Raw genomic sequence first — 23318 nt, 5'->3', positions numbered from 1 at the left:
TTTTCTTTGCTCTGGAGCGTTCAAGGTTGCTCCTCCCTTGTTCTTTTGTCCCATATCACATGAGCGTTTCCCCTTGGAATGGTCGTGGCTCCGTTGTTGCGCTTCCCCCCGGGGTGCGCTGTATGAGCTCCAATCTATATAGGACGAGCAATATTACGTGCAAAAATGCATGCTTTACCCTCAAAGGTCTTCGGTCCAAGTACAGACAACTTCAGCGCTTCTCCACGACATCTGCATGCCAAAATGAAGCTCTGGACCGGACTCGAAACATCGGCATTATTGCCCACATTGACGCAGGCAAGACTACCACTACGGAGCGCATGTTGTTCTACAGCGGCTTCACACGGCGCATTGGCGATGTGGACGAAGGCTCAACAGTGACTGATTTCCTTCCCGCCGAGCGCGCACGCGGCATTACTATCCAGTCAGCCGCCATCACCTTCCATTGGCCTCCTGGAGAGGTAAACGGAGCGACAGGCCCCCAGGCTGGGGCCCAGAATGAGCCAAATCCGCGGTCTGCTCACCCGCATACTATCAATTTGATCGACACCCCTGGCCATGCAGACTTTACATTTGAAGTTATGCGATCTTTGCGTATCCTCGACGGCGCTGTCTGTATATTAGATGGTGTTGCTGGGGTCGAAGCGCAGACGGAGAAGGTTTGGAACCAGGCGAGCACATATCGCATTCCACGAGTCATTTATGTGAACAAACTGGATCGTGACGGAGCCGCATTTGGTAGAACGGTGCGAGAAGTCAGTTCTCGCTTGGGTGTCTATCCAGCAGTCTGCCAGATACCGTGGTTCCAAGGAGGCAACGGCCATTTTATCGGGGTAGCAGATGCAATCCATCTCCAAGGACTACGATGGAAGGAAGGGGAGGATGGTCGCACTGTGAAAGCGGTTGACGTTCAGCAATTGGATGCAGAGGAGCCAGCCCTGGCTGCAGAGCTGCGGCGCGCACGAATTGCCTTGGTTGAGCTGCTTAGTGAGCATGACGAGGACATTGTTGAGAAATTTTTCGAACGTGAAGAAGACCATCTCGCTGTCTCGCCGGCTGATATTATTGAAAGCTTGCGCCGGTGCGTATTGGACCAGACGAGTCGGATTGTCCCTTTATTTGCAGGTGCCAGTTTCCGGAACATGGGAGTTCAGCCATTGCTGGATTCCATCGTGAATCTTCTCCCTAGTCCACCCGAAGCTCCCGACCCAGAGGTGAGCATTGGCGGTGTCAAAGGAGGTCTTCGGGACTTGCTGTCAGGAGACTTGATTGTGGAGCAGAGCGAGAAGGCGTCCTCACAATCTAAAGGGAAACAACCAAAGAAAAAGAATTTGGCCTTACAAAATAGCTCAAAAGATGCTATCAGCAAGCTTCAAAGCTGTGCACTGGCATTCAAAGTGGTCAACGACGCAAAGCGCGGAGTTTTAGTCTACGTACGAGTATATTCCGGCTCCTTGGATCGCAACAGCCTTCTCTATAACACAAACCTCCAGCTCTCTGAGCGCGCCCCACGTCTGCTGAAGATGTACGCCAACGATGCCGTGGAAGTGGATTCGATCCCTGCCGGCCACATCGGAGTCGTAGTCGGACTTAAGCAAACTCGGACAGGCGATACCCTCGTTTCTTACGCAGGGAACAAAACCACTCCCCCAGAGCCACTCACCAGTCTTCAACTCCGACCAATTGCTGTTCCACCACCAGTGTTTTTCACTAGCGTCGAGCCGCACAGCTTAAGCGAAGAGAAGCGCATGCATGAATCACTCGCACTCCTCCTCCGCGAAGACCCCAGTCTCCACGTCAATGTAGACGAAGAGTCCGGGCAGACGCTTCTAAGCGGCATGGGCGAACTGCATCTAGAGATTGCCCGTGATCGACTAATCAACGATCTCAAGGCTAAAGCCTCAATGGGCCGTATTGAGATCGGCTACCGAGAATCCGTACTTGGCGCCTCCAGCCCAATAACCAAAGTCTTCGACAAGGAGATCGCTGGGCGAAAGGGTAAAGCAGGCTGCACAGCAGTCGTAGAGCCACTGGACGAAGACCTCGAGTCTCAAGAGGTAGACCAAGACACGCTTCTTGTCGAAACCTACGACGGCAATCAGATCATTGTCCGTGCCCCCGGTCTACAAATTGATCGGTCCTCCCGTAACGAAGAGGAAACCAGCCCATTACTCCCGCCAGGTATGGAGCTCACCACGTTCCGCACAGCGCTGCAAAACGGAGCGATGGCAGCGTTTGCCCGCGGCCCTCAATTCACCTTCCCAATGCATAACACACGCGTCACACTAACTATCAACCCGGCCACTGATCTCTTCGGCAATGAAACGACCAGCTCGGCCCTTTCATCTGCCGCACGCCAAGCCACCGCCGCGGCGCTGCAAGATGTGCAATTTGGCGCGGGGACAGCGATGATGGAGCCAGTGATGAATGTGATTATCAGCGTCGACGAGGCGAGTCTCGGCTCCGTCGTACACGATATTTCCTCTTCACGGGGTGGACATATCATTTCACTCGACGAGGAGGTACCACTGTCAGGCACGGACGCGTCAGGGACTTCTACATCTGCACTTGAAGAAAATGCACCGCCGCCCATTGACCAAAGCCGTGTTTATGCGCCGCCGGACCCGTTCGAGACGCCTTCTGTTGGCGCGGAAATCCCTGTTGCTGTGACTCGGCCGCGCACGATTATCGCAAAGGTGCCGCTTAAGGAAATGGTCGGATATCTCAAGCATTTGCGGAGTTTGACTGCTGGTCGGGGCACTTTTGTCATGAGTGTTGATCGATTTGAGAAGATGTCTGGTCAAAGACAAAAGGTCGTGCTTGCGGAGCTGAGGGGCGGGTTTTAATTGCTGAGTCCTCGACGTCGAGTCATCAAACGTGAATCCAGCTAGGAAGTCTCTTGCATATCATCACTTCTTCTAGCATCCCATCAATGTACAATATTGTTCTACTTTTCGGTCCCCTATCACGCCTCCCCAGTTGCCACCAGGCCGAGTTAATATGAAGTAAATGGAGTATGCATCTGATCTTCCCCTTCCCTAAGAGGATAGAGGATGATCCTAACAAGGTATATATGTAGGACAGATAAAGGGCAGAATATGTAGACACAAAAAGACAGCTCGGGACACAGTCATGGCACTACACCGGCGGTCCACAAAAAAACAGATAGCATCGAGCAAACCAAGGTGCTTATATGCTACCAGTTGTCGTCCCATTCATCCTTGCCCTTAGTCGTCGTCGAGGTCGTGTTATTCTTACCTTCTGCGTCTGCACCAGACAGACCAGGTGTAGAGTTAGCCAGCGAGGAGGCGGCAGGGCCTTTGCGCATGGCAGCAGTCCCAACAACGTCAGACCGTTGAGACCGTTGTGATGCGCTACGACGGTGGCTAGATGTATCTTGGTCGCCCATTGACGAGAAGTCATCCCAAAACTCTCGTCGCTCAGGCTCGACGCGATTACGGCGTCCGCCGCCGGCTCCATCATCCCCTTCAACAAACTTATTGAATTGGTCAGCAGCGCCGCGAGCACTTGTCTGCAGGTTCTGGCCTAATGCTGAAGCATGGATACGGGCCTGAGCTGCGAAGTCGGATTCGGCCAGCTGGGTATTCATGTCAGTAATTGCACCAAAAGAGAGGAGACATTATATCACTTCTCCATCGAGGTCCTGCACATACCTGCTTAGCTGTTGGCTGTAGATAAGCATCATTAACCTGTTTTGCGCTCTTGCCAACCGTTGATGCGAACCACCCAAACCCTTTGGTGATAGTTCCCATTGGGTCTTTCTGAAGGTCTTCAAAGGGCTGTCCACCACCGCCACCACCCCAACCTCCAAATCCCCCAAAGGGTGAGGAGCGCCGCTCACTTGCAGAGGGCGCAGGCATACCACCCCCAAAACCAGTAAACTTTCCACCCTGTGAGGGCGGCAGGTTATCGACACGACCAGCATTATCTTTGCCCAACTTTGCAAAGTAGGCCTCGTTTTGCTCCTTCTTGCTGGGTATAGTACCCCGCTGGCTATCACCGGAGCGAATGGACGAGGCCGCAGGCGAACCAGCTCGCGCACCGGCGCCGGTAGCACCGCCTAGGCTCAAGGGTGTGCTCGATCGTGAGGGATTATTCTTCTTCTCCTGGCCCTGGACGTACTCGCGACCGTCGACTTTGCACGATAATCGCTCCTTCCATTCCTCGCCCGGGTCACTTTCATATCGTTCCTTGATAGTCGAGTCTTCGAACGTACGTCCTTCTGAGATAGTAACTGGGTGTTCGTCATAGAAGGACTTCCAGGTATCATTACCCCCCAGCTCCATACGTTGGATCTCGGCATTCTTGAAGGCGTCCATGGTGATCGAACGGACGAAAGAGATGTGCACACCTAGCCCGCGATGGGTGCCAGCACAGTTGAGACAGATGAATGTTCCGAACTTCGGGGAGGCCTGGTTAATGTGCCCATTGCAGGCAAAGGGTTAGCAGGGCATGCGGTTGGTGGGGTGTGGGTGTGGGTTGTTTAGGATAGGACGCCATGGTGATAATGCTTTGCGAAGAGAATATCAGGACGACAGGCGAGAGGGCAAAGGTGATGCATACCCATTGAGGCGATGGGGCACCGCAATCGCAGCACCTGTCATTTCCGTTCGTCTTGGAGATATGGAGGAGCTGTGGCACATGTCTGTGTCAGTGACCATGGCGCGTTGCGGGATTTGATCTGGTAGCACACCTTTGTCCTCGTTTCCGGGTCGACCTCCCACATGCGAGACATGACGAATGTACAAAGGCGACCGGCAGGACTTTAGAAGACGCAATCCAAATAACTGAGTGCGCTAGGATGTTGCAAGGTTGACGGACTCGGCACCGCGACGTTGGGTGATTTACCCCTTTTCTCCTCGTTTTGATATAGGTGCGGGAAGACTAAACACTGTTGAAAGAACAAAATCAATGCAATTGGCTCGATGATAGAATAAAATTCAATTGAAAAGATGCGAGACAATGTGAGTTCTATGTTTTGCCTCTGATCGGCAAGGGTCGGCTTTAGCGCCATCCCCAACCAAATCGGGCACAATCACTTGTATAGACAGGTCATTGTATAGGTGGAGGAACTACACTTAAATCCAATATGCCGGGTGGCAGATCGTCATCATTTAGTAAATGTGTGCTAAGGTACAATACAGAAGGCGAAGAAAAAAAAAGGAAAGTCGTTAAGGACAGAGAGCATATCAGCAAAGATAGCTCTCCTGCATGGTCAACTGATCCATGTTGTCCGATAAAAGTCATGAATCCAACCCCTCTCCCCTATTCCCCCGTAATCGTTGAGTAGCTAAGATATTCACAGTGATCTGTAGTTTGCAGAAGCACCATGATCATATCAATACGATTCTCCGTTGAGTCCTCCCCCTTCTGTTTCTCAACCCCAAAGCCACTTAGCAAGTACCCCATTCGGTCGAGTGGAAAGTCGTTTGACATTTAAGCCTTGGTGGTGACGGCGGGAGCAGCGTTCTCCTGGGCAGGGGCAGCAGGAGCAGGAGCAGAGGCAGGAGCAGCCGCAGCCGCAGGAGCAGGAGCAGCAGCCTGTTCGGTCTCGGTCGCAGCGTTAACATCTTCGTCTTCCTTACCAGGGCTGTCAATGGCAACCTTCACAGCGATGACACGACCATCAATATCCTTGCCGTTCATCTCGCTGACGGCCTTGGCCTGGAGCGCCTCAGAGGCAAGGTTGACGAAGCCAAAGCCGCGGGTCTTGCGGCGCTCGTTGCGAGCCTGCAACTTCTTGATCATAAAGCGGGGGATGGGACGCAGGGCAACCTTGGCAGAGACAGGCTCGTAGGCGGCAAAGATCTCCTTGAGCTAAAGGGTGAAAGGGTTGTCAGTCAATGTAACCTCAAACGGAGAAATGGCGGAAAAGATGTAACCCACCTTGTCCTCAGTCAAGTCGTACGGCAGATTGGCAACCATGACCTTGGTCTTAGAAGGAATTCCATCCTCGGGGGGACCGCGCTGCTTCTGGGGACGTGCGGCGCGGGCCTCGCTGGTCTTCGAGGCAGTATCCTTCTCGTTTGTGGTCTCGGCCAGGGGGTTTCGCCGACAACAGCCTCGGTGGTGGCTTCCTGGCCATCCTGGGCCTTGGGTAATGTCAGCATCCATTTCAGAGTGTCGATGTGTGCGGATTCAAGCAAGGAAAGAGATTTGGCACATACAGCACGGCTACGGCCGGTGCGGCCACCACGACCGCGGGCACGTCCACGGCCACGGCCGCGACCACCAGCACGCTTGCGGCCCTCGGTACCCTCACCGCCACTGGCAGCACCTTCCTTGGCCTCGGCGGGCTCGGGCTTGCGGGCAAGCTGCACGGATACCTTGCGCTGAAGAATCTCCTTGCCAGAGAGGGCCTCAATAGCGGCAGAAGCTTCAGCTGCAGTGGCAATGTCCACAAAAGCGTAGCCAACGGGACGGTTGGTACGGGGGTTCACCGGGATCGAGGTGGTCTCGCTAAGAGATGAGATGCGTCAGCAAATGGTCCCGTACATGATTTCACAGGCATGTTTGTTTGTTGAAGATAGGGTCGTTCGGATGTGATTCACAAAGTAGTTACTCACATGGTGTAGGCCTTGAAGAACTCCTTGAGCTCCTCCTCAGTGGTCGCGTATGCGAGGTTGCCGATGTAAAGACGGCGACCCTCATCTGCACTGGCAGCCGCGGCATCGGCAGCCTGAGTGGAAGGGGTAGCACCGTTGGTATCGGGCTTATCGGTCAGAGTGGTCGCAGCCACGGAGTCAGCAAGTGCGGCGACGTCAGACATCTTGAAGGTTGAGATGTTGAAGGATGAAAAGTGTCGGGGTGTTTATTTGCCTAAAGCTGAGAGAGACTTGACAGGAGGTGGAGCGAGGGAAGGAGCAGGGTAGCTTCGTGCCCTAGATACCAATTGAAAAGAGAAGATGGAATTGAAGTTTTTGATGCACTGGATCTTGAAGAGAGGGAGGAGGAGGATGGGAGAAGGAGATGGAAAGGGAAAGGAGAGGCGGTGTAGGACTAGCCCAGTGAGAGCTCGAAGGAAGTGCGATCGAGGGTACTTTCCTCGATCGCCCCATTGGGGGCAAGTCCCCTCCCTGACCAACCCCCCAATTAGCCCCTAATTCCCCCCAATTGACCACCATCTGCCCTACCTTTAGGCTCCCACCCCCCGAATGCTCCCGAGAGTCCCTTTCCTGAAACACCTTTCCCCAGCCCCGCCTTACCTGAAATCCTGACTCATAACAGCTGGCCTGATGTCATTCTGGAGACCTTTTGGACCAATGATCTATTACCACTTCCCTTGAGTAGTACCTGGGTATGTATGTACTTTCAATATAATTTCACATTCTATGTGATTCAGTTTTCTTCATATCTCCTGTGCACATCTGCATATCATCCAGACTCTGTACATGTGCATGATAATTGTGTGACATATTCTATAAATAATGAAGATGTTCCACACTTATCTCCACATCATATCTCCGTCATTCTATGCGCCTTGACAGTACACGACTTGAGATTCTTAGGTTCTGTATGATACTTATGGAGCGCAGTCATACTTGGTGCTGAATCTTGATTTACAGCAATGATACTCATCTTGAAAATTTGGTTCAAGGCTATACAGGTGATACAGTGGTCTTACAAGAAATCCCTGTTCAATTTGCGCTCGGATTCTAAAGCTCAAGTATCTTTCCGATAATTACTTCGTCTACCTGGCTTGCAACACTAGAGCACAGTCATATTTTGAAAACATTGACCAGCTCAAGAAATGCTTCAAAGCCCGATTTGAGGTCTACTATCAATATTCGCTTTTCTGAGATTTGCAGAGTTAGCTAGCAATTACTTGCCCTATTGTGAGTTTTTAAAAATATATATTTGATAGGAACCTCCACGATTGGACTGAACCGGGCTTCCAGTGTACAATGTATAACCGCCACTGTCCCCATGATACGTTGAAATAATTCAACTCTAGGATGACCATGGAATGATTTCACCTTAGACAGTTTTCCGTTAAGGATAAATTTAAGATTAGGTCCTTTCCATATAGGTATGTGAAAAGAAAGGCACAAATGTTTTCGCAATTAACAACTGCCATTTACCTTCACTTTCGAATCACCTAGGCAGTTAGCTAAGTAGTAGATAAGAGTACTATGGCTAATCTAATGGCATTACTATTCTGGCACTCGGATCAATTCTAAATGGTAACAAAGTGGAAGAAGATATTCATCAAAACACACTACAACATATGGACAAAGATCATACGTACTCCGTCGAACTTCAATTGGTAAACGTTTGGTGCCTATTGTATAAGATATATCCATATCATAAGTACGTGATCGTGAAGATTATCATTGACTAGCGCACCAAGGGAATGTGTTAGGCGATGTAGATCTGTATTTTGATGACGTGCCATCACCGTATACCCAACCAACCAACGTGACTACCTAGATAGGCTATCTAGACACCTGGATTCTCGGGCATTAACTATTTGAAAGCTTGGTACATACCGTCCAATTTAGGCAGTTTATTGGCCTACAAAAACCAGGACTTGCCACTGTGTATTAATGAACCTCTGACTTTCGACCTTGAAAAAGAACTGCTTATCAGGACAAGAGAGCAAAATAGAAAGCTTGAAATGTAAAAAAAAGCACATGAAGATCGACAGTTTAGCGCGATATTGACGGACGTTCCCAGGTGTGAACTCCACTCCCTCGTCACTGCGGAAAAGAAAAAAAAAAACAAGATTCGGGAAGAGCTGAGTCATCCTTGGATTCAAACACCCCAAGAGATCCAGAACGTTCAGGGTCTGTTCTCCATGTGGATCAAAAAGGGGAGTTCAGGTTCTTGGTTTACTTGAATTTTACTTTTGGTCTTCGGGCCTACTTGTATTGTATGTTCTTATCCTGCCGGAACTCGTCGCTCCAACAATATGGATCGCATCGACCCGGTCGAGGACAACGCCCCTAATGGGAACCCTCAAGGGCCCCAACCCACAGGGCAACCCACAGAGTCTGGCCCCGTCAGGCCAGCAGGCCCTGCCCCGTTGCGCAGTCAAGGAGACTCACGGGCCCGACGACCGAGTATTCGCCTGTCTCGCTTCCCATCTGTCCCTTCACTAGACAACGTTCATCAACTATCTCAACCCCAGGATCAAGGTCAACCGCCGTTCGAACCGCAGCCTATCCGATCCCCCCCCCCAAACGAAGAGGACGAAGCATGGTTAGCAGGTCGACGGCGCAGCAGCTCGGAGCCAAATCCGGTGAGATGGTCATCTCCTCCTGATGTTCTCTCACCAGTGGCGACTCCCATGCGAATGAAGCCTGTGGCCGAGGAGTCCTCACACCAAAGTCCGACACCAAGCTCTCAAGCGGCAATATTGTCCGGTCGAGAGATTCATTCCGACTCTGAGCAACTTGGTCCGGAGCAAGTTGAGCCCCCTCCCGCAGTAGCGCGACCGGTGGGTCGGCTTCGGCGAACTAGTCAAGCTGCCTTAAATCGCTTTACTCGAAACCGCGCAAGCACAGTGACAGGAGCTCCACCGACTCTAAGTACACCGGAGGAGCAACGACAAAACGAGTATGGATCTCACGTCGTCGACGTGCTGGACGTGATCGGTAAGCACGGGTACCAAGAGTGATACAAAAACAATGATTTTGACTTACCCGCATCTAGATCCTGAGGTATCTGCGCTTTCCACTCTCACCAATGTCCAGAATTCTCTTTTCGTGCCGAACCTCGGTGGGTTCATCAATCGCATGCCCACCTATACGATTACCCGACCACAATACTCTTCAGATGAGGAACAGGGAACTACAACGGACGAGGGTGAACCCTCCAAGGGCGACGGGAGCAAGAATCGGCCGAATCTAGCAAAACTCCACTCATTTACGAGTATGTCTTCGGTCTTGCGTGGCCCCAAGTATGCTGTTCTCCCAGAAGGGCATGGACTTGAAGGATGGACCAGAGAAGACTATGCCGAACTCAATGATCATGTTCGACACATGCTTCACTCTCGGCGATCAAAGTTCAAAAGGTCCATGAAAGGATTTAGGCAGTACGTGCGGAAGCGTGAGTGACACTCCCCGCCAACACATAATCACTAGAAACTAATCTTGCCTAGCCCTCGGCTTTCTTGTAACTCTCTACGCAACTTTGATCACCCTATTCGGTTTGGCCTGGGTTCTTTTCTTGATTGGTAAGATGTCTTGACCTGATGCTTTTTGATTAGCGTACTGACAGTCACGTCAGGTTGGATCAATGTTGGTGGAAAACAAAGTTATGTTGTCAACGTTATAGATAACATTTTGGTTGCCCTCTTCGCCATCATGGGTGATGGACTGGCTCCTTTCCGGGCTGTCGATACATATCACATGAGTTTCATTGCCCATTATACGTTCTTGTCCTGGAAGGTTCGTCGGAAGCGAGCCCTGCCAGGCCTCAAGGACAAGAATGATCTTCCGTCGGTGCCGGAGAAGGATGTTGATGTTGAATTTGGTGACACACCCAAAGAAGATGAACACGAATTTTCCGTTCTCGATGCTCGCCAACAGTTGCGATTGATGCATCACCAGAATAAATTTGCAAAGTCGCACACTTTTTATAAACCGCACGAAACCATGACCCACCACGCCTTCCCTCTACGCTTGCTCATCGCTATTGTCGTCATTCTTGACTGTCACTCGTTGCTCCAGATGGCTCTTGGTGCTTGCACCTGGAGTATGGAGGACTACAATAAGCGTCCATTCGCTCTGACGACGGTTATCCTTTGCTGTTCCATCACCTGTAATATCACAGGCGGTGTGTTGATCATGATCGGTGATCGACGAACTCGAAAGAAGGATGTTGTCGAACGGCTCTTCCGCCAAGAGCTGACCGAAGAAGCCATGAGGAAGATGGAAAAGAAGAAGATCAAAGAGGAGCGCCGCAGTGCTCAGATCGAGCGGTCCAGCGCCCAAATCGAGCGGCCTAGTGCGCAGATTGAGCGGCCTAGTGCGCAAATTGACCGCCCAATGCCGTATGGTGGCACCTGATCACAGCAATTTCCATCTCACTTACGAACGTCATGACATGGGCATTATGAACGCTGGTCCAACTGGATCAGAACGTTCCTTTCATTTGTCCCACCTGTACAGATTGCCAATTGATAATAATGCTGCTATTGGTCGTTGGTTTTATATATGTTAGCAACGGAGTTTCATTCGATCCCATATGGGGATGACATCTGCTTTCTATGATTTTGTTCTCTGGCCTACGGTGGCGTTTTGCATTTAGCTGCATCGTCTGTGATTTTGAAATACAAGGGACGTAGATATGGACAATCTGAACCTCTATCTCGCACAACAAAATATGTACGAATCCTATGAAATTAAACAAAGACCAGCCACTCAAGTAGTGATAGTAACTTTCTCCCCAACCCATTTCCCTCCACCCTTTACAATCTCCTCAAAAATCCACTCACCAACCAGAGCCCGTGAAATCGTATACCCAATAGCAGGATCCCTCTCCGTACCAGCCCTCACTTGCTCCAGTCCCACCACTTTGCCCCCTTCCCCTTCCTCGCGAACAGGAACTCGATGGTCCCCCGTCAAAAGGCTGGGTCTCACAACAACAACTCCACCCGCAAGCACCCCGGCATTTCCCAACTCAACATCCTCATCAAGCAATCTCTCCATCTGCAACTTATCCGCATGCGGGATCGGCAGGAGGATCGAGTACATCGGCCTAAACCAGAACGGTACATCTTTATTACCAGGCACATTGCCCGTCGTTGATATCACAGTGACCATTGGTGCAACAGCACGATATGCCTCAGGCGAATTGAACCTCTCAGAAGCAATCTGCGTCAGTGCCGCTAGTAGTGCTTGTGTCGTCTGTCCTGTGATGTGCGGGTTCGAGAGCTCAATGTGCGGCAACGCAGGCATGCGAATCTGGGTATTGGTCCATTTCGTTTCTTTGGTGAAGGACATTGTCGGTGTGCCGCCTATGCCGGAAATTATGCTTGTTACGAGAGTACAGGCACCATTGGATGCGCTATTGGAGTTGGTGATGAGTGTGTTCGTGACACTCTCTACATCTGTTGCGTCGCCTTCTATTATTTCGAGCTGGCGAGAGATGATCTCCTCTGTTATCCCATGTTGTGAGAGGAGCAGCGTCCTGAGTTTTGAGGGGGTACGGACTAGGGCTCTGGCGTTGTAGCCGTTGAGAAGGGTGTGGGTCAGGCAGGCGTTGGCGCAGCCACCGGTTGCTCCGAAAAAGGCGATGGTTGCCATTTAATGGACTGGCTGGTGTGTATGATATAGGTAGAATCAAATTGTAGATTGGAGCTTGAGGTTTGTTTGTAGTAAGTGGATTGTGATAGTAGTGATATAACTTCATGGATTCAAGGATCCTTCATAATGGGCAGTGATCGGTACAATCCTTTCGGCGACTTTGACCCTTTGATATTGATCCGTCCCCGATTCAGCCTAACAGCAACGTGAGATATTAGTATAGGAAGTGTAGCCGTGTAGCCTAAGCCCAGTAGAAGTGGCGTAAGCTAGGCCGGAAGTGGCTTAGTAGCGGGCCAACAAACCGTCCGATGCGGGCGAACTGCTTCATTTCATATCACAGCCAAAGATCTATACTTATCGTCGAAACAAGCACTGCATTTGAATTCTTGAAGCATATATTATTTAGAGAATTGAAGGTGGGTGGAATACCATCTGTGTTTTGGCGTTTTGCCGATATATATCCATGACAACGTTCCAGCACACTCCTACATGAATATTGTAATCGTCTCAATTATTACCTTTTTCATTATTTGGTCATTGAGCGTGGTGTCAAGTGTAGACTTTTAGATATGTCTATAGAGAGTATTATCCTCCAATCTTCAAAAGATAGGAGAGAACCACGGATCTCATTGATCTGCTCTACCTTTTATGCATCCAGACATTGTAATGATCCAATAATCTCCATCCTTACAATGTGAAAAGATCATCGACAGATACCAAACAAGACTTCTAGGACAAGGAACGGTCATTTCATCAACCCTACGAGGTACTGGAAGGAGGGTATGATACAGGCGGGAAACGAAGTAAAAGATGGCGAGTATCAGTACTGGCATTGGGTATTTTGGGAAGGGAGTGGAATTTGCCATTGGGATTCCGTGAGGGACTTTGTTTGTAGCGGCATGGAGGAGGTGGAGGAGGTGGAGGAGATGATTGAGATGGGCATAGAAGATTGGGAATTAATGCTCGGATTTGGATTCCGGGCCAAGTTGATGGCGGCGTACGACAGTCTGTAACCGCCAGTGGGCCAGTTCATACTCTGTTCGCAGTACATTTAGTAATATGAGCATTGTATATATCTGGATCTGCGATGCGATGAAGTACACATAGGGATCTTATAGTAGAAAATAACCTTGTGATTGGTTCCAAGGTTGAGACTTGAGGCTCCTCTTCTCGGGACCCACTTACCGCCGGCCATCACATATTTGCTTCCCCATGACAACTTGGCCGCGACTGATGGAATCCGAGATGGACACGAACTTCATGGATCTAGGGCTTGGGATTGTGGTGCAACCACCAAAGAAAATGACACTCAAGGAGGCAGGAACTTGATAGAGGGCACAGAAGAAGCTAGGCAAGGAAGAAAAGAGAGCATGGCATGACGTGACCGAAGACTTACAGGGCAGACTTGATGTGATGAGGTCGGACCAGAAAGAGAGAAATTGATGCAGCAAGATTTGTCATTGCCCAAAATGGTGGATTCTCCTAGTTCACGGACTTGGCCATTGTTTATGTTGCTGTTGCATTACAGGTGCGTATGTATTGAGCAGGCTTGCATACCCGGAAAATCGAAAGTGCAGCTTGAGGTTCTTGCTATTTGCATAAGAAAATACCGCATAGCTTGAAGTCACAGCTTACCCATGCCACTGGGTTTCACAAACTTGCTTGACATCTATCCGATCCCATTTTGATTTGTCGGAAGACCATTTCCATTCCTGCGATGATTTGCCTCGCCAGACATTAGCTTGATAAGAGGCATCCAAGTTTGTTTAAAACCCACATCTCATGTCCTAATATCATTCGTATGCAAATACACAAATCACAGTACCTCAGCGATCAGCAGCGATCCGAGGATCTCCCTTACAGCGTCTAGGGTAAAAAAATCCCAGTTGCAAATGCAGCCACGGAGTACAATCGAGCACATCGCCCCTCTCAACGAGAATTTCCGCCGGATTGTGGCTGCCAATGCATGTTGAGTTCTGAACTGCATACAGAAAAAGAAAACATTAAGAACAGGCCTATCCGACTTTGAGGGGAATTGTCCGCTTCAACTTTCATCCTCCCGCCGTCGAATATACTTTCAAGTGAGCACGGTGTTTGAGCTATCTCGCTAATCATGACTTGGTCAAAGCCATTTTTGAAGCTTCGCGAAGAGCGACCGTGGCTATTGCCGCTGAGATCCTCGCAATCCTTCATAGTGACGACAATTTCTCTATCAATGTTCACGGTATCTTCCCCAGTCCCCTAATACCCAAATAACAAAAGCTCTAGCTAATTGAATTTTATATAGGATCTCTTTCTCTATGCTATGGTACCTATATTCTGATCAAGACCTTTGTTTCTTACCTGACCACAGTAGATTGTCCCCGTCATGCCTCAGGCATTAGTTTCACGAGCTGGAGTAGCATTCGAAGATAGTGAGAAAGCTTCACAAACATAGATGATATTAACTAATGATAGTCTCTTTCTGATAGGAGAGTATTGGAACAGCGTCCTCCTCATATCTGAAGCTGGCTCGGCACTTGCATGCTGTCCGATACTTGGATACCTGTTAGACGCATCTGGAACACGACAGGGCCCATATCTGTCTGGACTCGTGTTATTGCTTGCCTCTATGATCATTTTCACCGCTTCACACTCAGTAACATGGTATATCATCGCTAGAGGGCTCCAAGGCGCAGCAACGGCTATGGTTTCGGTGGCTGGTCTTTCAATTGTGACAGATGCAGTAGATAAAGCGAGTCTTGGACAAATGGTTGGATATCTTGGCACCGCCATGACACTGGGCTTTATGTCTGGACCACTACTGGGTGGAGTGGTCTACGAAATTGGAGGATTCTATGCCGTTTTCAGTATGGCCTTCGGGATCATCGCTCTTGATTTTCTTCTGAGACTCGCTGTTGTCGAGAAGAGGATCGCCGAACGCTGGTTGTGCCTCACTGATGGTGAGCGGCCGAGCCAGGAGAATGGCCATATCCCCGAACATCCGCCATACGGAGCTCTGGGGACTATAAATAGTAGCCCTCATACTATCACGGTAATATCTAAAAGTACTTTTGCGCTGGGCAAGCTTTTGAAGCAACCTCGGATTCTTATTAGCCTCTGGGCAGTCATAGTTGGGGCTCTTGTGGTCTCGGCATTTGATGCTGTAGGTGATGCAGTCTTTCAGCTTGATATTGCGCTGACAGCCATGTATAGACACTTCCAGTCTTCGTGGAGGATAAATTCCAGTGGAATGTTCTGGGCGCAGGTCTGATATTCTTGCCTGGTGCCTCAGTGGCCATTTTCCAACCATTTTTTGGTACCCAAGATCATATCTTTGAGCCCTATTGCATCATTCTGACCTGCTTTTCTAGGACTTCTATCTGACCGTCTCGGATCGAGGGTGATTGCATTCGCAAGCTTTGCCACTTTAGCCCCGAGTCTGATATGTCTTCGTTTTGTTGAGGAAAACTCACCATTTCAGATAGCCCTTCTTTGTGTGATTCTGGGTCTTGTTGGAATATGCATTGACTTGAGCGAGCCGGCCTTGATAGTGGAGATGCAGCGTGTCTTGGATGATATGGAAGCTGCAGACCCCGGGGTTTTGGGGGGTAGAGGTGCTGTGGCTCAAGCTTTCAGTCTAGAGAACATGGCACATTTTGGCGGTTTGGCATTAGGACCTATGGTAGGTGGGTTTGTGGAGTTCAAATACGGCTGGAAAGTTATGACCCTTGCTCTGGGAATTCTTTCTGCCGTTACTGCTATACCTATGTTATGGCTCAGTGGTCCTATGGAAGAAGTCTCCTGGACTGAATCTGCCGATGAAGAGATGGAACGTGAACCCTTGCTGATGGAGTAGCATGTGTCAGGATGTGTATAGTAGTACAAACGAGGATCTTTTCATCGCATCTATTCCGAGGCATGACTAGTTAGCTCCGGTAGTATTAGTATTCTTTCACTGCAGGTGAAGGTTAGCCATTCCATATTTCAGTATGTAGTATTGTTAAGACTTCCGGTGTACGTATTCGTCTTGAAACATCTCCCCGCCAGGTTTATTTCTGTATCAACCCGAGAACCATGTTATCTCTCGGTGATTCAATGGGGGGAATACCACCCTCCTCCCCAAGCCCACAACTTTACAATCATGAGTAACGTGGAAGTAGTCACAGTTACACCAGTAGATAATGCACGAGAATGAGGACGGTCAAGGCAGCCGTATTGCATCTTTAAGAAGGAGAGGAACTCCAGCTTGAAAGGAGAAGGGCGAAGGGTTCGGTGACCAACATGAAGCTTTTCGAGCGATTCCATAAATTGCTGTCGAGCCTCTATACCCCCACACGTACCCTGCTCCAATCCTCTTATAGCAGTGATATCAAAGTTCAATCGAGCAGCTATGTCTTCCCAGCAGAGTCAGAGCCCCATGAAGCCACAATGATGGGGTTACCATCTCGATGTTCTCTACCCCCCGATCAGTATGATACTGTGTGCAACGAATTAGCTCAGCTAGCGGCGACGGTCACCGAGTTCGAGCCAGTTCGGCTGTACGTGAGGCCCGAAGAGATCCAATTGGCCGAGTCCCTAGTCAAAACCTTTGTGAAAGACACTTCAAAGATATCTATTATTCCGTGTCCAATCAACCACTGCTGGGTACGCGACACAGGCCCAGTCTACGTGCGCGACACGACCGGAACATCTCCAAATCAACGGTTCGCAATCAACTTCCGATTCAATGAATGGGGTGGTAAGAAACCTGAAGACGATGGAATTTGCTGGGGTCAGCGCTGGCCCGTGCTGGATGAGAAGGCATTGCAGGAAAACGCTGATTTTGCGCGGTGGGTGATTGAGCACGACTGCGAACCCAGCCCCGTTACGCAGGTCGAGACTTCGATTCGCGCCGAGGGCGGTGGTCTCGTCACCGACGGCGAGGGAACCCTGCTTATTACGGAGAGTAGCATTGTATGTGATGTGCGCAACCCAGGGGTGTCCAAGGACGAGATCGAAGCGGAGCTGAAACGGCTGCTCGGGATTGAAAAAGTGATATGGTTCCCAGGACGACGCAATGTCGACATTACCGACGTGCATATGGACGCTGAGGCAAGATTCGTGCGCCCTGGTGTCATCGCTTACTCCAGACCACATGTCATTTCACCCAACTTGTGGAAGGAGCTCTCTACCGAGATCTTGGAGATTTTGGACCGTGAGACAGACGCCAAGGGTCGGCGTTTACAGATCCACACCATCGAAGAACCCGACCCACGAGGCTTGGTGAAATCAGATCATGATGAATTGTCGGCTAGTTATGTGAATTTTTATTTTGTCAATGGGGGTCTGATAATCCCTCAATTTGGTGATGGAGAAAGGGATCAAAAGGCCCTGGAACTGTTTCAGCAATTGCTCCCTGAGCGGGAGGTTCGTCAGGTGTATGTCAACGCCATTCCCCTTACTGGTGGAGTGCTTCACTGCGTGACCCAGCAGGTTCCTGCACTGCAATAATTCACCAATGAGAGGCATGCTGGAAGCACTGGCTTCCCAGTCGATTTAAAAATAAGATCAAAGCTTTGTCAGTGTGTATCCACATTTCGGTCTGAGAGCCAAATTCTTAGACATCGCACGGCATATCTTAAATATGGCAAACTGGTGGATATTTCATTTCGCGATTTGACTCTTCACTCGTCCGTACTCGGTGGAACTAATCTCTTCGGGAGCTTGAGGTGGATTTTGTTTGCAGGGAATAGCCTATCGATAGTTGACTCCCCCGTCACATCTTTCCAAAGCACTAGTAAATTCTATCCCTATAGAGCTTTCAAAGACATGTGTCCGATGTGTAACAATTTAATTGCCCGACCAAGTCGATCAAGTGAGGGTGGCTCTAGATCCCCGAAAATCACTCATACCTCAAATGGGCCCCAGATGGCTTAGGGCTTCAGCTACGCCTCAGATTGGCGCATCACAAGTGAAGTTCCTGCATGAACATTCAATTTCTATGACATAAAAGATATGCGCTTTAATGTTCATTTCAGACAGTATTCTGGAGTCGAATCTTGGATTTGGTCAAATACATCTTGGTCGCACTATTCCGTATATTGGTTATGGTCTTGATGTACTCCGTACATGTGTGACGATGTCCTCGGAGTTTCGCCAGACGCTACTCCGTATATCCAGCTCGACGCCACCATCTCCATAATAGCCACTAGCGAGCTGATCACATACGCTAGATGAAGTAGTCTGTACATCAAACCGTGCAGAATTAGATCCATCGGCCGATCTACCCAGTGTATGCGAGTGTTCATCCCATGCACATAGTTCATCCCCCCGTAAAGCCCTAAAGAGCACACGTCAATTCATCTCAATCAAAATATAATTGGCTCCTTTACAGCTTAACTGGAGAAGTGAGGCCTTTATCCCGTGTGACTTGTTGCTGATTTTTTTTCCCGTGAGATCCAACGTAATGCAGCGTTTCAATTGCGTGCAAGTTTGCTTTTTAATGGCGCTTCAGCTCGTTAGTTCGTCGATCGATGCTCCAAGTCTCTTTAAACGACCTGTTCGCACGGCGTTCGCCGAAGAGCACCAGGGCTTCTTCCTAAAAGGACACCCATTGACCCCGTACTTCAAGGCTTTTGTATTATGGTCCGACAGATGCTTTTGTAATGCTGTTTCAGTTACAGAACTCTCCATTTTCTCCGGTTCTCCTCAATCGACTACTCTCCACCATCATGGCTCTTCTCCCTGCTCCTCGCGAAGCCGTGACCATTGGCAAAGTCATACATGCCGCCGGATATCGAAATCTCCCACCAGATGAGCTAGTAGATCTGGCGATTGAGAGTCGGATCGCCCATATAGTCAAACGCTCTCGTGTTGGGGGCGATGAATCATTTTTCGTTGCCGATTTGGGCCAGATACTTCGACAACATCGTCGTTGGACTCAGAACATGCCCGGAATACGACCGTATTATGGTATAACAATCCCCATTCATTACTTTCATGATTCTTCGGGAGCCATCGTGCAAAAAAATCTAACATCCTTCCGCAGCGGTTAAATGCAATTGTGACCCAACCTTTCTCAAAGTTCTTGCAGAACTGGGGACGGGCTTCGATTGCGCTTCCATCGAAGAGATCCGTGCAGTTCTCAATCTCGGCGTGGACCCAGCCCGGATTCTGTTCGCCAATCCATGCAAGGCTCCCGCCGCGGTGGCTTTTGCACGCGAGGTTGGCGTCTTGCGAACAACATTTGATAATCTCGACGAATTGGATACCATCAAGGCCCACATGCCGGATGCTCAGTTGTTACTTCGTATCTATGCGAATGACGAGGGAGCTTTCATTTGTCTGGCCGAAAAGTTCGGTGCGCAGTTGGATACGACTGAGGCGTTACTGTCAAGAGCCTGGGAGCTTGGACTGAATGTGATTGGTGTTAGCTTTCATGTTGGTAAGTTCTTGTGTGCTTCGGGTTGGATGTAGCCGGTCATGTTTTATTGACGCTCGACGTCTTAGGGACGGGTGCGACCGACCCAGCATCCTTTTGCAAGGGCATCCAAGATGCACGTTTGGCATTTTCACAAGCTGAACGCCTGGGGTTCCACCCCAAAATTCTCGACATCGGCGGCGGATTTCAAGACGATTGCTTTGAGTCTATGGGCCCTATCATTCGAGAGGCAATTCGCTCAGAATTTCCAGCCGGTATCACAACGATCGCAGAACCTGGTCGGTTTTTCGCACGTAGTGTGTATACCCTGGTATGTCGAGTAATCTCACGTCGCCGGCAGCTGGGGAGTGCTGCTGTATCTGGTGTTCCAGACATGCTTTATCAAAATGATGGCATATATGGGAATTTTATGAACGTGATCATGGAGAAAGAGATCATGGTTCCCTCTTTGGTCAGCAGGAAGACCAGGGATTTCTTGCATAAACCAAAATCAGAGGAAAGTGAGAAGACAAACGATGCCGTCCAAGGAACAAGTCATCGGTACTCGATCTGGGGACCTACATGTGACAGCACCGACTGTGTTGTGCGTGAGGTGACGTTTGATTCTGAGGTCAAGATTGGAGATTGGTTTAAATATAAAAACATGGGAGGTGAGTATTGCCGCTTTATATTTGTTTCAACAGAACTGACTCATTTTCAGCATATACAAGTACCACTGCTACTCAGTTCAATGGCTTCAGCAGCACCTATGAAACGTTTTACGTCAACAGTGAAACGCTGCCTGACTATTAGCCGAAGTTCTGGTATTGCCTTTTGATTTTGCACGTTATAATTAGTTGTGCCCATGTAATTGACGGGGGCATCTTGACATGTCCGTCGGTACAGTCGGGAAACATGTGGTGAGCAGGATTTGGATCGCTACCAGGGCCTCCTGGTAACTTCAAGTGTAAATTGATGAATAGCCTGCATTCATTCAGCTTGAGCGCGCAGCCTATTGCGCATATCTATACCAAAAAACCATAATATCCGTAACTATACTAGTAGGATAACCGAGTCCATCCAAAATAAAGCAATAATCGCACGCTTGAAAACACAAACACCATAATTTCCAGTTTTTCCAAACACTCAAGATGGAATAAAGATAGCAGGAAGGATATCAATCATGAGAAAAAGAAGAGGCCTCAGACGAGGAAGAGATAAAGACATAAGAGAGATGCCCAGATAAGAGGCAAAAAGTGACAGAAATTGAAATATGTGAAAGATAGACGAGAGCAAGCTTTTGGACGAGGTCATACCTTCTCCATCCCGGACATCGGAACGTCATCCTGTATCGCGTTCTCTGGGAGAGACTGCTTGATATCCATGCCATACGGTTGAGCGTCGGAAGCAGATTCACCCTGCTTCTCTGACATGTCGGATGAAGCTCCGTTCTCGGGTCGTTTGCGGCCAAGTCGCTCGCACCAGTGCTCAGCACTGACCAGTGTGTCATTGACGACACCGCTGACTTGCGCCATCATATCAAGACCCTCTTGAGCCAGCACTAGGATGCGATGAGCACTGACTGTAGCATCGGAGGAGGCAGCTGGGGAGTCTGGTGCGGGCTGCGATGTAGATGCAACCTGAAAGCGGTGCGGCAGAGACGTGAGGTGTCGACGCACTAGGTGGCGGGCATTCTCTGGCAGGGCACCTCCTGCATACTTGGAGACCACATCCACGACTTGTTTCAAAGTCGATAGCACATCGGCCTTGACAGCTTGAATGCGCTGGGTAAGCAATGAGGCATTGTCTTGGCCACTGCCCCCTGCCTCCATATCCGATTGGGATTGCGATTTGTGGGCTTCCCACTCGTTGACAGCACTATGTAGTGCTACGATAGACTTGCCCAATCGACCGTTCGCCCATCGAAGCCAAGTCAGACAATATTGCAGGCTGCGCAGCGATTCATCGCTCATGGCGACTCCGAGTCCAGAAGTCGAAATAACCAGTCGGCTTTGCCATGTCGCCTCAGTACGTCTTCCTGGCTTTTCTTCGTAGTGAGGTGACCTTATTTCGTCGTACGGGGGGAGCGATTCGGCCATGGAGAGATCGGACGAGCTCCGTGTTCGCGGCGGATCAGCTGGACCATCTAGTCCCTTCTCTGCATTCATCGTCCTCGGTGACATATCCCCATCCATCTTTCGTCGCTTTTTGGTGTGTTTTGGATCTTCGCTTGAGGAATCTCGTCGCTGCAGCGCCCAACGGAGACCGCTCTCAACACCAGTCTTGCGGCCTACCGTGCCAACGGTGTTCGCGACAGGGGATCCTATATTGCGCTCGATGAACTCAGCCCCAGACTTGAATCGCGGCGAGTATGATTTCGATGTGGCGTAGGCAGAGACTGAGCCGTTGATAGCAGAGGAGATAAGGGGATGGGAAGAAGTCAGCAGAGACAATAGTGGCTCTGGCGGTGGTGGGTCCGGAGAGGTTATTGGAAGGGATTGTCGCGCTGTCCGAGGCGATTGTCCGAAATCTGGGAAGATTAGCCAAATGTCCGTCGCACAGCCATCCCAATCCAGTGGAAATCGCAGTTGCGACACTTTGAGTGGGCTATTTCATGATATCAGAGCCACCTACCGGAGCGAAGCCCCTCAAGGGCTTGCGCAGCTTCAATATCATCCATCGATAATACACTGGCAGCTCGACGAGATCGATCTTCTTTATCAAGATCCATCACAGATGGATGGGCATTATGATAAGGTGCCGTAGGTGATGGGGCAAGGTTACTTGTAAGCGCGGAGGGGAACGAATTGATCGAGGTCAGAGCTGTGGCGTTTACCCTTCCGGCAGGTGGTTTTAGCCTAGCGGATTTTGGAGGTTCCATGGCGGGTCACAGATCGTCCATAGAGAGAGAGTAATGAACCCCAAAGACGTCGGAGTTTCGCATCGTATCGTCTTTCACGTGAAAAAGTGCCAGGCCACTAGTCCCAATCAGGAAGGAAGTGAGTGAGGTAATCACATTCCCACGGTACTTGCTCGGCCATACATTCCGCTATGGCTACCCATGTACCTTTTCTCGTCACATGTCAATTACCTGTCCCTCGCCCCAACAGACTACATTCAGTCGCCCCTCTGCGTCGAGCTTACCGAAAATGATTATTTTGATTCAATACAATATATGCAAAAGTCTGAATCAATTGTGTCCTCCGTATAATCGAGCGCACTCGCCTGCCCGGGTCTTTCAATACATAGACAATCCCTACATCTGTACGGAGTATTCCGCCCAAGTTCAATGTATGCATACCCATCGCAACGTATACTCCATACGGAGAAGTTTCCCTGATCCCGGAAAAAGGCACCATGAACCCATCCTAGGTTAATCGCTCCCCTACGTTTCCATTTTTATCATTGCCAATGTAACTCGACTAGTACTCCGTACCTATGTTTGCACGTACCCCAACTTGCGCTAGGATGTGCTCGACGGGTCTAATAATACGAAAACGATTGTGATTGTTCTTGATCCCTGTCACCTTTTCCCCACGAGCCAGTGCAAGTCTAGTTAGCAGGGTGTTCGGTTCGCTACCTACAACATAGATCGGTTGCACCTTTTTTACTCCGTACGTTGTATGCTGTACGCATGCAATGTACTATGTAGGTTAACATTGTCC

General features: G+C 49.7%; 10 protein-coding genes across 10 annotated transcripts; 6 read left to right on the top strand and 4 right to left on the bottom strand.

The window, feature by feature from the left end:
- Positions 1–59: 59 nt before the first annotated feature.
- Positions 60–2846, top strand: N7500_007136 (mitochondrial elongation factor MEF2; the record flags this gene model as incomplete). The annotated part of the gene is made up of 1 exon (XM_056678280.1): positions 60–2846. The coding sequence occupies one exon, from the start codon at positions 60–62 to the stop codon at positions 2844–2846; it is 2787 nt and encodes a 928-aa protein (XP_056533280.1).
- A 350-nt stretch (positions 2847–3196) lies between these two features.
- N7500_007135 (GTPase-activating protein GCS1) lies at positions 3197–4756 on the bottom strand (the record flags this gene model as incomplete). Its single annotated transcript, XM_056678279.1, has 4 exons — positions 3197–3598; positions 3675–4433; positions 4585–4653; positions 4715–4756. The coding sequence occupies 4 exons, from the start codon at positions 4754–4756 to the stop codon at positions 3197–3199; spliced, it is 1272 nt and encodes a 423-aa protein (XP_056533279.1).
- Positions 4757–5457: 701 nt separating this feature from the next.
- On the bottom strand, positions 5458–6790 carry N7500_007134 (Nucleotide-binding alpha-beta plait; the record flags this gene model as incomplete). Its single annotated transcript, XM_056678278.1, has 4 exons — positions 5458–5838; positions 5908–6113; positions 6278–6480; positions 6588–6790. 4 exons carry the CDS (start codon positions 6788–6790, stop codon positions 5458–5460), a joined length of 993 nt encoding a protein of 330 aa, XP_056533278.1.
- A 2142-nt stretch (positions 6791–8932) lies between these two features.
- Positions 8933–11033, top strand: N7500_007133 (DUF2985 domain-containing protein; the record flags this gene model as incomplete). Its single annotated transcript, XM_056678277.1, has 4 exons — positions 8933–9617; positions 9676–10071; positions 10124–10198; positions 10252–11033. The coding sequence occupies 4 exons, from the start codon at positions 8933–8935 to the stop codon at positions 11031–11033; spliced, it is 1938 nt and encodes a 645-aa protein (XP_056533277.1).
- Positions 11034–11387: 354 nt separating this feature from the next.
- N7500_007132 (uncharacterized protein) lies at positions 11388–12272 on the bottom strand (the record flags this gene model as incomplete). Its single annotated transcript, XM_056678276.1, has 1 exon — positions 11388–12272. One exon carries the CDS (start codon positions 12270–12272, stop codon positions 11388–11390), a length of 885 nt encoding a protein of 294 aa, XP_056533276.1.
- An 810-nt stretch (positions 12273–13082) lies between these two features.
- On the top strand, positions 13083–13285 carry N7500_007131 (uncharacterized protein; the record flags this gene model as incomplete). The annotated part of the gene is made up of 2 exons (XM_056678275.1): positions 13083–13147; positions 13168–13285. The coding sequence occupies 2 exons, from the start codon at positions 13083–13085 to the stop codon at positions 13283–13285; spliced, it is 183 nt and encodes a 60-aa protein (XP_056533275.1).
- A 1355-nt stretch (positions 13286–14640) lies between these two features.
- Positions 14641–16110, top strand: N7500_007130 (MFS transporter; the record flags this gene model as incomplete). The annotated part of the gene is made up of 4 exons (XM_056678274.1): positions 14641–14686; positions 14744–15417; positions 15468–15570; positions 15626–16110. 4 exons carry the CDS (start codon positions 14641–14643, stop codon positions 16108–16110), a joined length of 1308 nt encoding a protein of 435 aa, XP_056533274.1.
- A 425-nt stretch (positions 16111–16535) lies between these two features.
- On the top strand, positions 16536–17744 carry N7500_007129 (agmatine deiminase family protein; the record flags this gene model as incomplete). The annotated part of the gene is made up of 1 exon (XM_056678273.1): positions 16536–17744. The coding sequence occupies one exon, from the start codon at positions 16536–16538 to the stop codon at positions 17742–17744; it is 1209 nt and encodes a 402-aa protein (XP_056533273.1).
- A 1220-nt stretch (positions 17745–18964) lies between these two features.
- Positions 18965–20466, top strand: N7500_007128 (type III PLP-dependent enzyme; the record flags this gene model as incomplete). Its single annotated transcript, XM_056678272.1, has 4 exons — positions 18965–19205; positions 19282–19677; positions 19743–20324; positions 20375–20466. The coding sequence occupies 4 exons, from the start codon at positions 18965–18967 to the stop codon at positions 20464–20466; spliced, it is 1311 nt and encodes a 436-aa protein (XP_056533272.1).
- Positions 20467–20963: 497 nt separating this feature from the next.
- Positions 20964–22534, bottom strand: N7500_007127 (putative clock controled protein (Ccg-8); the record flags this gene model as incomplete). Its single annotated transcript, XM_056678271.1, has 2 exons — positions 20964–22183; positions 22288–22534. The coding sequence occupies 2 exons, from the start codon at positions 22532–22534 to the stop codon at positions 20964–20966; spliced, it is 1467 nt and encodes a 488-aa protein (XP_056533271.1).
- Positions 22535–23318: the final 784 nt, after the last annotated feature.

The sequence above is a fragment of the Penicillium coprophilum genome (assembly GCF_028826855.1).
Source record: "Penicillium coprophilum strain IBT 35676 chromosome Unknown utg000004l_segment0_segment0, whole genome shotgun sequence".
NCBI classification, from domain to species: domain Eukaryota; kingdom Fungi; phylum Ascomycota; class Eurotiomycetes; order Eurotiales; family Aspergillaceae; genus Penicillium; species Penicillium coprophilum.
The sequence above is the reverse complement of the archived record's forward strand: the minus strand, read 5'-3'. Positions and strand labels throughout refer to the sequence as shown.